At 41.9% G+C, this 16,798-nt stretch overlaps 1 protein-coding gene across 4 annotated transcripts in view; it reads left to right on the top strand.

Annotated features, from left to right (window-relative positions):
- Window positions 1–16,798, top strand: part of VPS8 (VPS8 subunit of CORVET complex) — an 86,198-nt gene that overhangs the window by 28,883 nt on the left and 40,517 nt on the right. For 2 of the 4 annotated variants that reach the window (XM_074877949.1, XM_074877947.1), the window contains exons 16-28: window positions 353–388; window positions 2,601–2,691; window positions 3,831–3,877; window positions 4,754–4,843; window positions 5,238–5,284; window positions 5,806–6,028; window positions 6,992–7,081; window positions 8,492–8,543; window positions 8,831–8,873; window positions 9,660–9,732; window positions 12,856–12,975; window positions 13,566–13,637; window positions 15,900–16,019. In XM_074877949.1, the coding sequence (XP_074734050.1) occupies window positions 353–388; window positions 2,601–2,691; window positions 3,831–3,877; window positions 4,754–4,843; window positions 5,238–5,284; window positions 5,806–6,028; window positions 6,992–7,081; window positions 8,492–8,543; window positions 8,831–8,873; window positions 9,660–9,732; window positions 12,856–12,975; window positions 13,566–13,637; window positions 15,900–16,019 (1,104 nt within the window). Of the gene's footprint in view, window positions 1–352; window positions 389–2,600; window positions 2,692–3,830; window positions 3,878–3,911; window positions 4,403–4,753; window positions 4,844–5,237; window positions 5,285–5,805; window positions 6,029–6,991; window positions 7,082–8,491; window positions 8,544–8,830; window positions 8,874–9,659; window positions 9,733–12,855; window positions 12,976–13,565; window positions 13,638–15,899; window positions 16,020–16,798 lie in introns of those variants that run through there. The other 2 variants (XM_074877948.1, XM_074877950.1) reach the window with 2 other exon arrangements.

Raw genomic sequence — 16,798 nt, forward strand, 5'->3', positions numbered from 1 at the left:
TAAACAGAAGAAAATAAGACAGCAGGGAAAACTAGACTGTGTTGAATGGAATGATAAAAGGAATATCCTATTCATTTCCCCATTCTGTCTGTGAAAAGGCAAAGAGAGGTGGCCTATAGGATGACATGTGGAAGCAGGGGAAGAAGTGAGAGATGGTATCTTGGAGCAGATGGGTTGTAAGGCCATGTAAAGGATGTTTTCTGTTAAATGTGAACATCCAATTTATTCCTGCCGTGCCAAGCTTGAGGGTTGCTTTACTTAGCTTCATCTGTACCAGCATGCTCTGGTGGGTCTGTGGGATACCACAGGGTGCATGAGCAACTGTAAGTAAATAACTCTTTTTCTTTTCTAGTCTGTTCACGTCATGACATTGAGAAGCTGGAGGGAGGTACGTTGAGAGGAAAACTGTATGGCTTAGTAGGTTCGAATTGCTCAAATATAGTTTGGGAGGAGGGAGGGAGCAGTTGTGAAACATGTTCTGAGCATTGTGGTCAGGATCCCTGATTGCTACGCACAGCCAGCACCGTAGGTACGCTGCTTTCCATGGTGGGATGCTATAAACTTGCAGGCTGAATGGAGACCTTGTTCTCCCAAGCAAGGCATAATGCCTTGCCATATTTCAGCTTCTGTCAACAAGATAAGAGTTAGAGCAATGTGTGACTTCAGAGGACTGTGTAAGTGTAAGCCTTCTGTCTCTCAGGTAAGCATACAGAAGTGGAAGGAGATCTGGTTCACTGTATTTTGTCTCCAGCTACTGCAGGAGCTACATCATAAAATCCATCAAAGACTGCCTAGAGAGTTCATTGGATTTTAGATCTTTGTTTCTGTTGGTAGAAGATTTTTTTGGAACATCATTTCTCTGACAGCTGAAACACTGTCAATTTCTACACTAAAGTTCTTAGTGATCTGTTTATGTCTATTTGTTCCTGTGTTGCTCTTTTCACTGAGTTAGCAGTTTTTCCTTTCTAGATCATCACTTTGCAGTATATTTATTCAGTGTATGCACGTTCTCTCTCAGACTTTGTTTTGCAAGGCTAAGCAAAGCTTTTTCATCATTCTCGTGTAAGATTGCCATCCCATTCCTTTCTTTTTTCATAGTCACTGTTCTCTGCGCCTCCTTTGTGCTCAGTTTCTTGAACATAAGTAAACACTTTGGCACGTATTACTCTGGGTAGAGTCTTAGAAATGTCATGCACAATGTCACCTGTTTTTCACTGTCTCTACTAGATAGGTCATTCCTTATGCATCCTTGGGTCTCATTTTGCTGTTCCTTTGGCTACATGATGTCAGTGGCTTGTGGCACTCTGGAGATTCACCAGTACCCCATAGCCAAATTTTGAGTTCTGCTTTAAGTTGCTTGTACCACTGGGTTGCATCATACTTCTATTATCCAGCTTTAGAGGCAATCCTGTTGTGTCTGTCTTTCTGGTCTGGGGTCTCACATCACATGTTGACAGCTGGTCATCAGCAGACTTTGTTAGTAAATTCAGTTTATGCCAAGTTAGTTGACCAAATCACTGTGTAGAAGGGGGCTTCAAGGCTGATTCTCAAGGAACTCCAATAGTCATTTCTTTCCAGTCTCACAATTCTCCTTTAAGCAGCGACCTTCACCATTTTTCCTGTTACCTGCTTTATGGCTTTTGTACTCATTCATGATTATTAGCTCTTCCATATGACGTTGTATCAGGACCTTTAATAAGATATGAACAGTTCAGCTCTATTGAACTTTTATCCAGTTGCTGCTTTTAGTTACCAAGATCACTTTCCTCTGCTAGTTTTCCCTCCAGCCATTCGCTACTGACTTTGGTTTAGTAAACTGTTAATGAAAAGTCTTGCTTTGACCCATGATTTCAGGTACTGTTTTTCCTGGAATTCAGAAGTCAAGCACAACTTACATGCTCTGAGCCAACCTCCTTCTAAAGTACTGTATGGTTTCTGTTGTGCTGCAGGCCTCTTTATTGTAGGGGACAGACTCAAGAGTTGTAATTGAGTATGTGGGGGATTAGAGTGTGAAGCTGAGAGTTCTTGCTGCAGTACAGGGCTGAAATGCAGAAATCTCTCAAGTAGCACTTTAGCATTTTGACCTAACACACCAAGACTAGTGGTGCTCAACCTTGTGTACTACTAATTCCTTAAAGCAGAAAATACTTGTGATCTACTTCAATCCTGGTTGAGTGTGAGCTCACGAGAAAATAAAGGGTAGGATGAGTACACCCATATGCTGGAAACATGGCAGAGTGTTTTGTTGTGCTCTAAGTGACAAGGCAAGGATGGGGAATGGAAAAAGTTTATTCTTTGTGATTGCAGACACTCACTGATGCTGTGGGTCTCCATCCATCAAGCATCTAACCTAAAATGTAGCCCACAGGGACTCAATGTACTGCGGCCTGACATTTCTTATTCTTTTTTAACTGTCCAGCAGAAAACGTACATATGAGAGAATCTTTTTGAGATACTGTCCTTTACTGCAATGTGTTGAGATCTTCTGAGGTTTCCTCCCCCTTGCTGTCAGGGATCCCACTACTGGGAAATGCTGATCTTAAATGCAAGGGGGTCATCTTCCCTGTAATGCTAAGGTTCAGTATTACTTGTTATTTTAGAGAGTTGACCACCTTCTGAAACAAGAGCGTCTCACTGATGCCCTGGCTCTAGCTTGGTCTTTTTATGAAGGTAAAGCAAAGGCTGTAGTAGGTAAGTTTGGGTTTGTGTGGGTTTTTTTAATTGAAACTACTACAGAAGGTTTTAAACCTATGCATGTACAGAAATCACTTTTTCAGGAAAAATAAAAAAAAGGAAGAGAACTGAATTGAAGAGAAAGTAGGATGTGCTGCTTTGGGTTTGACAGAAACACCACCTTTATATGGATTGGTTTGATTTTTTTTTTTTTTTTTTTAGAGTCATAGTCCCTTTTGCAGCCTTCTGTTTTCAAATGACAATCAGAGTTGTTCTGTGTTGTGACTCCTATCTGTTGTCACTTTGCCATGAAGGAGGTGAAGCCCAGTGTTGAATATCTAGCCTGCTAAAATATTACTGAAGGTCATGCATGGCCTGTGGGTAATATTCAGTGTGATGTTCTGTCAGCTCTGCCAAGCAGGTACTTTCATTCAGGTCAGCTCTGACTATACAACTGACTGAAAGAACTGCTGGGTTTTGGCACCATGTTTCCTACAAAGGAGGATGCTTTGTGAGCATTTAGTTTGTTATGATAAACGTGTTAATTATGCCAGAAACTTCCACTTGAATGGTCTGATTTGGACTGGACATACTGACTTTTCAGCAAATAACTTCTGATGGTTTTGACAGATGAGACTCAAGTTCTCAGGATAAGATCCTCCTCCTGTGAAACTGCTAGTATGTGAAGATGTGTCTCATTTTAATGCATGGATATAATGCGATTAAGGAGATAGTTTTTCAGTATTCAAAGAATTACTGTCTTTTTGAGTTGGCATTTAGGATTTTTTTTTCCCCTTATAGCGCAGTTAATTCAGCTTCTTTGCATCCAGGCATCCTCCAGCAATTAGCCTCATGTACGCAAACAGCCCTCCATTAATCTTTGACAGCCCTCCATTAATTGTTCTCTCAAGGTTAACAGCATTTGGATCTGTTCTTGCCATTTCTGTGCTGGAACAGTCTTTACATTGGGAGAATAAGCTCTTCAGAAGAAGAGTGGGCTAAAAGTAGAACACAAAATTGTGTATTTAGATATCCTGACCTCTGCATCTCCAGGGTAGTGGTGTTAGCATCTGGACTGTGGGATTTTTATATTTCGACTGGTAGCTTAGATGAGAAAAACTTCATTTTTTTTTTTTTTCCCCCCTCATTCTTTCTAGGCTTGTCTGGGGACACAAACAAGCGGAAAGCAGTCATTGCAGACAGAGTGAGTCACTGATCTCTTCCTAACTGGATTTTCATGTATGCTGATGTAATATTAACTGTGTTCCTGGAAGGAATGGCTTCTGTCCTCCAGAAGTTAGTTAATCCAACTAGCTCTAGAATGTGTACATGTGCCTCTTGCTAAGATTGTGAGCAGGATTTTAGAAGAGACTTGGAAATACCTTTTGGGTAAAGGTGGGGATAAAATCTGCAACATTAGCAAATCAAAACATGACGTTATCATCCAGACCTTGAGATCTCTGGTCCCCTCACAGTGGAGAGAAACCTTTTCCGCAGGTAACTCCAGCGTTTCCTGACCTTTGGTTGGCAAGTGTCCATCAGTATGTAACTTGCTGACTCTCAGGATGGAAACTTTGCTGCATGTGTGCATGGACATGGAAAAAACTCTTCAACTGATCCTGTTCATTTGTTACAGGAACCTTTTTCTGGGAAGAGTATGTTTAAAATACACAATTATTGAAATTATTATTCAACTGTACTTTGTTCTTCATGTGTATTTTGCTTGCAGGTAAATAAGTTTTGCTGTTCAAGATAATGTAACTTAAGCTTTGGGTAAAAACATGGCCCAGATGAGCTTTGTGCTTCAGGATGTGTTTATCTGCCTGCAAATTTGCTGGCAGACTCTCTGCCCGGGTTCTCGGTCAGCTAAAGTTAGTGTAGGCCTTGAGTATCCCACTGGGGCACTTCTATGCCCTGTCATGCCATTGTCTCTTGGCAGCCTCTTCCCTGCCCACGGTAGTTCATACCCAAAGTGGGACAGTAGAGTTTACAGAGCTGCCAGCCCCCGAGTCAGTCTGTGCTACCAAGGAGGGCCTGTAGTGTAGGATTTGAATGAATTTTCTTGTTTATTGTAATTCAGATGGTTGAAATCCTTCTCCATTACGCTGATCGGACTTTGAAGAAATGTCCTGACCAAGGCAAAATCCAGGTTATGGAGCAACATTTTCAGGTATGGTGCTCCCGAGGATTCTCCTGTACAGATCTTCTGATTTTTTTTTAATCAGACTTTGCTGTAAAAATACTTGTCTATTTTTGAAAAATATTGCTGTGTCTCAGCTGAACTCTTCCCTCTGTTGTGCGCACTAATGAAATCAGGACTTAGTTCCAGCTAGGCGACAGAGCAAAACCTGTACACCCTCTGTCCTCTGCAGAGGTGTGACTAGAGTTTTTCTCCATATGAACCAGTGTACAGGAAAATCTGTAACTGTGCCAGCTACCAGCTGATTCAGATAACTCACTGATTCTGCTCTCTATTGGCCAGGCTTCATTTTGTGCTCTGCAGGATGTGCTATTTGGCAGGATTTTTGCCAGTCCCTACAGCTTTTTTTATGTTTCTTCTGCAGGATGTGGTGCCTGTCATAGTTGATTACTGTCTCTTACTCCAGCGCACGTAAGTCTGAGTTTGCAAGCCTGTCTCCCAAGGCAGACCACCAACCCATGTAGTCCCGAGTGCTGCCTCCTCTTGTATCACATGGTTTAGAGGAATTGTATCACATCATTGCCATATCATATATCACATCACAGTTTAGAGGAATGCTTAAAAACTGATACTAAGGTCGGGGTACTCAGTACTCAAAGGAAAGTGTGTCTTAAATTTTCATTGATGTGTTGAGGGAGAAAAGTTTGCTTCAAACTTTTTCCCCCACACCATCCCCTTAAGAAAGAAGCTGCCTTGATAGATTTTTCCTGTCATCATCATTTCCCCTCTAACAGCAGTTTTTTTGCTGCAGCATCCATAGTCAATTTATTCTGTGTAGCTGCATGTAACTTGCATTAGTATAGTAACAGGGCATTCAGCTCCTGAGTTTGAGAAATACAGAGAAAACGGAATTTAATTTGGAGCCCTCAAAGTAGATAAGTAAGGAGATTTTAGTAAGATTATTTGATAACTAAACACTTCTTTCCTCCTAGGGATCTATTATTTAACCAGATATATGATAAGATGAGTGAGAATTCTGTAGCTAAAGGCATCTTTCTGGAGTGCTTGGAGCCATATATCTTAAGCGATAAGCTGATGGGGATCACAGCTCAAGTGATGAAAGACTTGCTGCTTCACTTCCAAGACAAGAACAGGTTGGAAAATTTGGAAGCCTGCATTGTGCATATGGATATCACCAGCTTAGACATACAGCAGGTGAGCTGTTGTACTGTGTACTGTATTGGGTTCCTCTGAATAAATTACATCCCCTAGGCACTGATGCAAACTCCTTGTGCTTTTGAGCACAGCATGGCATGTGGAAAACAAGGTGTCACCTTTCAACAGACAAGACTTACATAGTTCAAACCATTCATGCCTTTTGGTCACTAATTTGTAGCAGAACTTAGCCCTGTGTCCCTGGGATCAAATGCAATGAATGTGGGAATTATTTAACGTGGTTATTTCCATCCTGTAACACACATGCTCATATAAACATGTTTTGCTCTCCCAGTTTGTGTCCTGGCATAGGTTAATGCATCAGCAGCTGAATGTGTTGGAAACTACTAGTCCATCAGGATTAGTCTGATATTCACAGTTGGTCTTTCCTGTTTTGAGTACCTTGCCTAACATCAAAGGCTTCAGGAGCTCAAAAAACTGGAGTTGCATTTGTCAGTTTGGTGCCTGCCAGCCTGCTCTCCTCATGTGCTTGCACTTGTGTGACAAAGTTAGTGGAGCAAGGAGGTGTTCCTGCTGGGTAGTCCTGTTTTTCTTGGCCAGTTTTTATTCCCACAGCATGGCTTTGCATTCCAAGGAGAGAACTGCTTGGGAACTTGAGAAATCAATTCACTAACTCAACCAAAAGGCGAACTGGTGCAATCAAAGGTTTTGAAGAACTGATTTTTTTTTTTATTCCTTAACCTCATACAAGTTATGAATGTTAGAATCTAGACAGTTAGATTCCATGTTTGCTGCATGAGCAATAAGCTGGATACTTCCTTTGGGGATTTGAAATCCTTGCAAGAGACTAGTTCTGCAATTGGAAATTCTCATTCTGCTTTAAATCATGCTGTCAGAAGATGCAAATGCAAGGACAGAGATTGTATTTGAGAGACTGGAGAATGAGAAAACTGTGAGCTAAGGCCAGCTCTATACATACGTTGTGCTTTGTTTGCCTTGCAGGTAGTTCTTCTATGCTGGGAAAACCGTCTCTATGATGCCATGATCTACGTCTACAACAGTGGGATGAATGACTTCATTAGTCCTATGGAGGTAGGAAAGATGCTCAGTGCAGTGAGTTCTTATTTGTGCGTTCAGCACAGTCTCTGAGAAACAGCATTTCAAACCCAATGCATTATCTTCTCATTCAGTGTGTATATATTCTTATTCTTTTTCATTTAAAGGGAGAAATCACATATGATACATGCAGTTTGTTTGTCTAGATGCAGTAAAGGAGAGAAGTAATGTGTAATTACTGTGCTTTAGAACACAAATTTCCCTGCTGAGGTAGCAAAGCTCTGTAGGAAATTGTCGTGTTAATAAAATAAATGTAAAACAAAAGCAACACAAGAGTATAACATGATGACTTAAAGAGATTGTGTTGCAAAACTGTCCGCTAACAGCTTTGTTGCTGGTGGTGAGCCTGGCCTATGTGGCATGACGTGCTGAGAAAGCATCGACTTTCTGCACGATGGGATTAATGGAGGTGTAGGCGTGAGAGGTTCTATGAACACCGCGAGCGTTTTGGCCTTCATACTGTTCTTCCTCTGCTGACACAACAGTATATTAATATGTATTAAACAGTAATGGAAACAAAGGGTGAACTTACCTGTGGTACAGAATTCAGAAAAAAAGCTAGAAACAGTCCTTGCATGGAGGTAGGCTTTGTTCTTAGCACTTGGGCGTGATCCATTAACAGTAAGCACAGCACTCAGTGTAATGCTGTAACTGAAGGCCCCGTTGGTGCTGCTGCTGGTAATCCTGAAGATGGGCCTGGGGTACCAGTTGCTCTTGAAGCCTGTAGCTATAACATTAGGATGTTTCATTATGGAAGCATGCTGCTGGTATTTTCTCTATAGTGTTGAAATAGAGAGCTGAGTCCATTTGAGTGTGAAAATCTTAAACTGCCCAGTTTCTAGCAGTTATAATCTCATTTCACTTTTTTTCAGGAAGGAGACTTTTTAAGTGTTCATTATTTTGAAAAGGACTTCTGGAAACCTAGCATTAACTGTATGAGTACAGATAATTTTTTCTGCTTTCTAGAGCTAAGTATTTAGATGAGTCCTCATTCTACATGCCCAGACTAAAGGCTCTCTGGTGACCCTGCTAGGTAGTCTGAAGGTTTGCGTAGTCTCTGGTGGCAGAAGCTTCAGGAACAGGAGGCAAGGCTGGTCAGTTGTGCTCTGACTTGTTTTTGGGACTAGTGAACATGGCTTTTTTTAGTGTGACCTGTGCTTAGGGTTAGATCTAACTGAATGAAGGCTGTTTTTTCATATGTCATAACACCAGCTGGGAAAAGCTTGCCACATCTTGGTGTCCTCTGCACCTTTTAATTGTAAGACATAGTGAGAAAGTGCAGTTTCTGTGGGGAAGAGGCCCCACTGATCTCTGCTTTAAAACCGTGCAGATTCTTTGCTTTGAGCTTTTCCAGCTGCTTGAGCACTGCCTTCCTCCTTGTTACAGAAGCTGTTCAAAGTCATTGCTCCTCCACTGAATGCTGGGAAGTCTCTCACAGGTACAGAATTCTTTCCCTTTAAGGGTTTCTAATTTTGATATATGATGTTTTGACTGTCTCTAGTCACTTCAACAGAGGGATGCAAAAAAGAAATACATATCCAATATAAGGGTCTTGGAGAACAGAAAAGTGTTCTAGTACTATTTACCGTGTGTAAAGCTGCTCAACTTACTGTGTGTAAAACTCTGCATGTGTGTCAGATGAGATGTTTTGCTAACAGCTGGGAAAAAGAATTGCAACTCTGTATGTTGTCTCGTGAAGAAAAGGTGACAATTTTTGTTTTGTAGATGAGCAGGTGGTAATGGGCAACAAGCTGCTTGTATATATAAGGTAAGGTCCTTTAGAAAGTGTGTGAGGTGTTGCCTAGTGGTGGCACCAGATTTTTAACTCACTGTAGCTGCATAATCTTAGAGTGTGTTTCAAGGTCTGGCATAAAATAGCAATGGCTACTTTGTACAGCTGACTTAAAGTTACAGTGGCTTCTTGTTACACATCATGTGAGTGGATAGGTAGGATAAAGTTGAAGACTTAGAGCTCAAGTTACTGCTGGTAAGCCAAGACCATGTCTTTATCTTTAGAAATCGGTTAGAGTGAGTTCTTTTGTCCTGTGTGTGGCACAGTGCTCCTTGAACAAGGACTCTGTAGCCTGAAAAGCTGTTATTTTAGCCCTTTCTGCTATGTCTTTTGGGATAACTGTGCTCAGTTGCTGCTTACTGTGTTTCCTATCATTTGCAGGAGGTCATTCTGAGATTGCACAGTAGTGATTAATTAGTGAATTCCTCTTTCTGGAATCTATTCAAGATTGTGAACATTAGATTCTGCATTACTCCTGCTTCCTAAAATGCAAGAGTAACGATTTTTGTGAGAAATACTGAGTTTCCTGGTTACTTTTCTGCTGTGGAATGGCATACCTTGGATGCAAATTCATGCAGTACATTGGCTTACTGTGTATTAACAGCAGTGCTGTCTGCAATGCTTGCTCTCATGTTTTATGAAATAAATTTGTCTGGCTTGTTTTAAGAGCATCCTGAAAACTAACTTAAAAAATAAACTGTTCTCCTCAAGCTGTTTAATTTCAGGATGTATTTAAAATACCTTTCCCCTCCTTTTCTGTAGCTGCTGCTTGGCAGGCCGTGCGTATCCATTGGGCGATATTCCTGAAGATCTGGTACCTTTGGTTAAAAATCAGGTGAGCAACCTTTTGGAAGGAAACTTTCCCATATGAGGTTTTTAGGAGCTGTTTATGTCTTATTTTGTGGTTTTCTGATAGAAAACTATTATCAGTCTCATAGCTGTATCCTTGTGATATGAGTATATACCACTGTAAATACCAAATAAGTTTTTAAAGAATGAAATCAAATGGTTGTTTGAACAGAATCTGACCATTTAGAATTAATATTTTTCTTTCAGCTGTAAATTGGGGTGTGGGAACGTTGAGTTCTTAGTGGAACTAATTTTGATTGGTTTTGTTTCCTTATTCTTTACCACAAAGTTACCAGAACTTTGTAGCTGTTTCTTCATTCTAAACTTGACTATGACATGTCAGATACGGGAGGATCTTCCCTGTTTTCAAATGCATGTAACATGGGATTGACAGGAGTAGAAAATGAGATAACATTAAGTAAATATTCCTTCCTCAGTTTGGCTGTTGATAAAACTCCAGTTTGCGTTGGAGTTTTCCTGCCTCGAATACTATACTTCTGGCCTCCTTGCACAACAAAGTTTGACAACTCCTTCCCTGATGTCCTTATTACTGCCTCCTGCCCACAGCACCGAAGGGAAGAGGCTTTCCCAAAACATGAAAGCTTATTCCACAGTGATGGTGTTTGGAAAGACAATTTCCATTTTCTGATAGTCAGTGCCACTTTGAGACAACTTAAAAGGTAACTAGTTTCTTCCTTCTCTTGAGAAAAGGCATAAAGCAACCTATGGCTTGATATTATTCAGTCTTGTGGTGGCTGTTAAGATTGTCTGCTTTCTCAGTCTGTTCCAGCTCTGGTTAGGAGGCAATAGGCTGGTACTACATTCCTCTTCATCCACCCATCTTGACCATCCTTAATTTGGGACAGTTGGCCCTGAGCATGTCCAGCCATTCTGCTTATAAGGCAGTATCTTAGCTGCTTCAGAAGTCTGTACCTATGTTTATAGGCTCTGAAGCTGCTTGTTTTACACCCTGTGGGCTGACCACAGGCTGACTATCCATCTTTTGTTGTTCTGCCTAGTCCCTCCAGGAAGAACTGTGACCTAACATCCAAATCGTCTTCCCAGGGCACTTCAGGAACAGCAGCTGATGCCTTAAAGCTTGCTGCTATTACCCTGTGACAGAGCAGGCTTGTCCTACTGTCCTCTGGGACAAGGTTGGATTCCTGAGCTGCGTCTCATGTTGTTCTTTGCCACCCTGTTCAGTGGGCCATCTTTGGCTGACCAGATTCATCACGCTGTTCTGAGTCTGTGATAGTAGCTTTCACATTGGCAGAAATAGCCTTTTCCATCTGGATTGCCCAAGAGATTGGCTGGTTGTTTCAAGGCAACAAGTATTATTGCATATGCCTTATGTATTTGTTCAGGATAGGTGTGAGCACGTTCTTAATGGTTTCATCGTAGGGAGAGAGTACCTAGCTAAAATCACAGTGAACTTATGCCAAAAGTATGACTAGACCTGCAGGTCATACTTTGGTGTCATGAAAGTTGGCTTGGTCACTACCAAGTAAATCTCCTTTCCTTATTCGTTATTTCCATCAGAGCCCTCAAGCTGACTATTTCTTTCTCTTTAAGCTGTGTCTGAAGCTTGGCCTAAGGCAAAACTTAGCTCCTTTGGAGTCATCTCTGACAATTTCTTAAAACAGGGGATGCTTGTAATAATCACTTTGTGCTCATAAAACTCTTTCCTGAGTTTCTGGCCAGTTTTACCACAAACGTTCTTTTTGGGGTCTCTAGCATTTTGCTCTAGTTTAAGGTTTCAGTAAGAGGAAGTGCTTTTTTGTACTCTCTCTTTGCAGTGCAATGGAACAGATATTTTTTTGATTGTGGGGTGGAGGGTTTTTTGGGGGTTTTTGGTGTTTTTTTTTTTTCCTAATCCAGAGTTTGTAGCTATATGTGTATAGTAGCTCTGGGTTACTGCAAAGGCTTTCCTCACAGGGTGTGAAAACCAGTCTGCAGCACTAGGCTGTTGCCCTCTCCCATGGTCCTCATTAAGTTGTTCCCTGCACACACTAGTGCTGGCAGGGCAACAGACTGTGGCTCAAGGTCTGAGGGGAAGTCGTAGCCCAACCAGCAGCAGTAGCTCTGGGGAGGAGCCATCAACCTCTCCTTTTTATGACCTCTGATAGTGTTCCTGAGAGCTTGGTTTAACTAACACCTTTCCATCTGGACACTTGAATCCACTCTAGCTACAGTCTGGGGGTTTTTGTTTTGTTTTCTGAAGAGTTTCTAGGTGGGAGGTAGATATCAGGCTCAAGGAGACCAACAGGGAAGATTGTGGATCTGAAAGTCAAGCTGCTAACTCCTCCTGGCTTCACTGCCACTGTGGTGACAGGAAAATTAACTCGGAATAGAAGTAAATGAGAGAACGTGGCAGTTCCTGAGGATGGCTGGGAGACTGTATTGCCTGTCGGTTCTCCATGGCATCCCAGTATGTGTCTTAACACATACTCATGAGTGATAGCCAGTCTGCAGCAGTCTGCTCTCTTTCTGCTGGTAGCCAGATCTGTTGTGAGCGGGTGTGAGACAACTGGAGCTGTTGCTCCCCTGTTTGTTCCCTGGGTGGGCCTGGACACTTCTGTCAGTGGTTGAATAAAAGAAGTTGCCTTCATTTTGAAAGGCACGCTCAAATCCCAGTAACCAGGAAGTCAGTGGAGGAGATAGAGTTGAATATCACCTAAGTCAGTCCTTGCAGCGCCAAAGAGCTTTGTGTCTCAAAGTGAGGGGGCAGATTGGCGGGCTCTTCCCAAAGGAACTGGTGACAAGGAGAGGAGCTGTGCCCTGGGTAAGGAGGAGTTGCACAGCTTCTCAGGAGAGCTGCCAGGAAGGGGAAGGAGTTACCTAATTTCACACTCTTCCGTCTGCAAGTATAAACTTTAATTTTTGCTTGATCTTAAATTTTGCTTGATCTCAAATTGGTTGGTGAGTCTAAGGAGGCGCAATTTTTTTCCTACTAACAAGCCACAGAAAACAATTCAAGAACACTCATGGACTCCTAAGGCTCTTTAAAGCTGAAGTGCAAAGCAGGTAACGATGCTGCTTTCCCATGTGCTTGTGCTATCTGTTTTCTGAAATCCATAGGAAATCTGCTGTGTTTGAATTTTCATTGCAGGTCTTTGAATTTCTCATCCGGCTGCATTCAACTGAGGGATCTGTGGATGAAGAGGTCTACCCTTATGTTCGTACCTTGCTGCACTTTGACACTCGGGAATTCCTTAATGTTCTTGCTCTGGTAAGAGATTGCTGATCTCCTCCAAGAGAAAAATACTACACCAGTTCTTCCATCATCTATGTCATTGGTTGCATGATCTGTAAGATTCCCATTAAAAAGTTCATGCATTAGCTAAACCAGTAGTTACTGGCTTGATGCAGGAGCAGTTTTGATGTGTGTTCTCTAAGATATCAGAGGAGATCATAATAGTCCTTTATGTCCTTAAATGTAAGTTGATGAACATGACATTATACAGTGAAGACTCTGGTAACAGAGGCCATCTTTAAAGCACAGGTAAAACAAGAACAATGTATTTGTAAAGTGTTTTAGTACCTACGTCTTTCTCCTGCCTAAAGATTAATCTTTCTTCCTTTCCACATTTCTTAGAATTTCCTTTGTCTGTTTGGACCTGTTACTTTTACTGAATATGTAAGAACAATTTTGGTAGTTACAAAAGAGTAAATTGTATCTTGGAACCTGCTGCTTAGGTGATATGCGCAGAAAGGCGTTGTCAGCTTTGTGATAAGGCTGCTTCTTTGTGTTTGCTTGTATTTCTGGGGTTGGCAGTGGAGAGCATTCTTCTCAAGGTGTCAGTGTTTTGCCTCATGCAGACTTTTGAAGACTTTAAGAATGACAAGCAAGCTGTGGAATATCAACAGAGAATTGTGGACATACTTCTGAAAGTGAGTGTCCCTAAAAATTAACCTGTGTGTTTACATCTGACTGATTGTATACAGCACTGTGCACTACAGGCTGTGATTTGGATGAGGTGTTTCCAGTCCTGCCCTGGATGACTCCTCTGAGAAGAAGGTGGGTTGGAACTTGGATTTGCCTCAGTCAAGGCTGTTGGTTTGATATTTGGAAGTGATGCTTCATGCACATTAAATACAGTGACAGAGAGGTCTCCTTTCCTGTCTGTGATTTCACCTGGGTTGTACTGTGTTGTCAAATTTCTCCTCTGTGCACTGTTAAGTTTATATGTTTCTCATTGATTCCGTTCCCCGATTCCTTCTGAGCAGGAAAAAAGGTCCCAGGAATCCTGTGCTTGGCAGGATGCCAGTGCTCTTCTGATAAAACCCTGTTCCCCATATCTCTAAATGCTGTGTTTGGGATGTAATGTACTCAGAATGACAAGCCTATCTTTAGTAAATGAGAGAGAAGAGGAATGTCAGAGTTATCAGCCTGGCTCTAGAAATCACTTGTCATCTGCAGACTGTGTTCCTTAACAATGAATGTTCTCATTAAAAGCTATTGCTGACAAATGCCGTTTGCTTTCCCCTTCAAAGCTGTCAGCATTAATAATGAGTAACTCCACTTGGAAGCTGTTTATGTATAAACAGATCGTAAGTAGCATTTCCCTGTCACTGTCATCATTGATAGATGAGAACAAGGGCACCAGTGAGTGGATTCAGACAGCGCTGCTGCACTAGGCTGTGTTGGAGAGGCTGAGATAATGCCACTGGGGGGGAACTTTTGCGAGCCTGCCTGAGTGGGATGTTGCTGTAAGGCTGTTAGTTAGCCCTGTGCTGGGTGAGACCATGCTTTTTTGTGTCTTTAGCTGCTGTCAGCAGGAGGTGGCACACTGTGGCTGTGTTCTGGAGCTACTGTGGGATGTGTTCCTGTAGCACAGCGTGGGCTGGATCAAGCTGTTTACCGCCCGGCTCTGTGCTGCTGGCCATGTAGCAAATGTCCACCCCAACAGGATTCAACCGTACTCTTGGAGGGGAAAAGGAGGGCAATTGTGAGAAGTGCTGCAGGATTAAATGCATCTGCAGGCAAACAATTTGGTGTTATGAGAACTGTCAGTCCCTTGGTCGGGAATCTGCTCTCCTTTTGGATAAAAATAAAAAAATTCTTGGAACACTTCATTTAAATTTATCATTGGCAAAAAATCCCACTTGGGAAATAGCTGTGCTTTTAAAAGTTTGGTCAACATAGACGTTCTCCTAATGCTGATGTAAAACTTTGCCAAATATATCATCTTTTAGAAAGTCCACGTGGTTGGCCTGCAGCCTCTGTAAAGTTGCTCTGTTTCGGAGGTACAGTATTTTCACCTTCATATGGACTGACGAGGACTCAGTTTGTGAAAAACAAAGTGAAAATCAATAAAATACTCCTATTGCTTTAGTGAGCTGTATTTTTAATGCTAACACCATTCTGACTAGGCTCCTGTATGAAGTAGCCTTTTTAAACAGAAAATGAAGATTAAAAAAGAACTATAGCATTAGGTGATGTTTCAAGCAGAGATTAAGGAATCTACTTGATTCCTTAATGTGTCTTACCTGTCTGCCTCCACTTGTGTAAGATAACCATTAGCATCTCATGGGGATCTGGAACTCCAGGTCACTTTAGGAAATCAATTGTCTCTTCCAAGCTTAGACTGAGGTTATAAACTAGGAGATGGACCCTGTCTAGGATTTGCTAGAGCAATTCTTAGATGTTAGTTGGCAGAGTTGTTAAGGTGATAGATTTCCTCCCAGTTAAACCCACTGGTCTTAGAGGGGAACTCTCCAAACAGGGGCATTTAACTTTTCTTTAGTATTTAGGATTTTTGTTGGAGTCCCCCTTCACACCCAAAAATCAGGGACATGCAAGAATACTTCCCTTGAGTATATTGCAGAGAAGTTGAGCCTCTTCATCTTCAGGACAGAGGTGATTTAGCAAGGACAGATGATCTTTAAGGTTTCTTCCAACCCAAACCATTCTGTGACACATCCACTGTCTGTGTCTTCAGGTAACACAGTTAAATGCCATGGAATGTGGCTTATCTTTAGACCTTCAGGATGGTCTAACACCAGGAGATTGTGTAGATGTCTAGGGTAGGAGGAGACATGATGGCTGTACAGGGATTTCTTGTTGCGGTGACCTGATTGTTTTCCCAAAAGCAGCTGTAGAGTCAATCACTTGTGTTTTTATTTTTCCCTTTTCTCTCTAATGTTTCTCAGGTCATGGTAGAGAATTCTGACTTCACCCCGTCGCAGGTTGGCTGTCTCTTTACCTTCCTTGCCCGTCAGCTCGCCAAGCCCAACAACACATTGTTTGTGAACAGGACACTTTTTGACCAGGCAAGTATTCCTTTGTGAGGGGTGGCAAAAATTCCAAACAGGGTGCAGCACTGCAGACAGTGTGGCTAGTGCTGTAGACTGGAGCAATTCCTGGTGCATTATAAAACAGGTAGCATCTTTCTGGGACTTTGCTGTGATTTCAAAGAAACAGAGTAGGAGAGACCGCAGAAGCACAGCAAGCTCTGTGTTTCAGCTTGCCTGCTGGAATTGTGTGAGAAATAGGGTCAGGTCCTAGGAGATGGAACAGCCTCTGCTCTTCTCCATGGAATGCAGATGCCTGTGGACACTAGTGTGTCATGAGAGGGAAAGTAAAGGCCCATAAGGGCCAGAATCAAGCTGTTTAAGCCCCAGTGGGCATTTTGGTGACAATATTGTCATTTGTTATGCATATGAAGGTGCCAAGATAAGGACATAAGGGGTGCCAACTAAAATGACAGTAGCAAGTTTATAGAGCACGTATATGTAGCTGGTAATTTCTAGTTCATGTGGCCACTGTACTTCTGCTGCTTGAAACAGGCTGATGTGCCCCAATGCGTGCCTGAAGCTTGCAAGGGTGAAGTTTATATCCCAGCTAAGTCCCAGAAATTCCTGGGACTGAGGAGGAGGCTTCAATGGCTACAGCAGTTGTGCTTTGATGATAATATGGTTATATGAACCCTAATAAAATATGAGTTAGAAAATATATGTCCTTTGTCCTAATTTAAGACCAAAGAACTCTGTGGAGGCTAAAGAGATTTGGGTTAAACACTTTAACTACAGATATCTTAAATACTATGAAT

This window comes from Strix uralensis, chromosome 9 (assembly GCF_047716275.1).
Source record: "Strix uralensis isolate ZFMK-TIS-50842 chromosome 9, bStrUra1, whole genome shotgun sequence".
Classification (NCBI taxonomy): Eukaryota; Metazoa; Chordata; class Aves; order Strigiformes; family Strigidae; genus Strix; species Strix uralensis.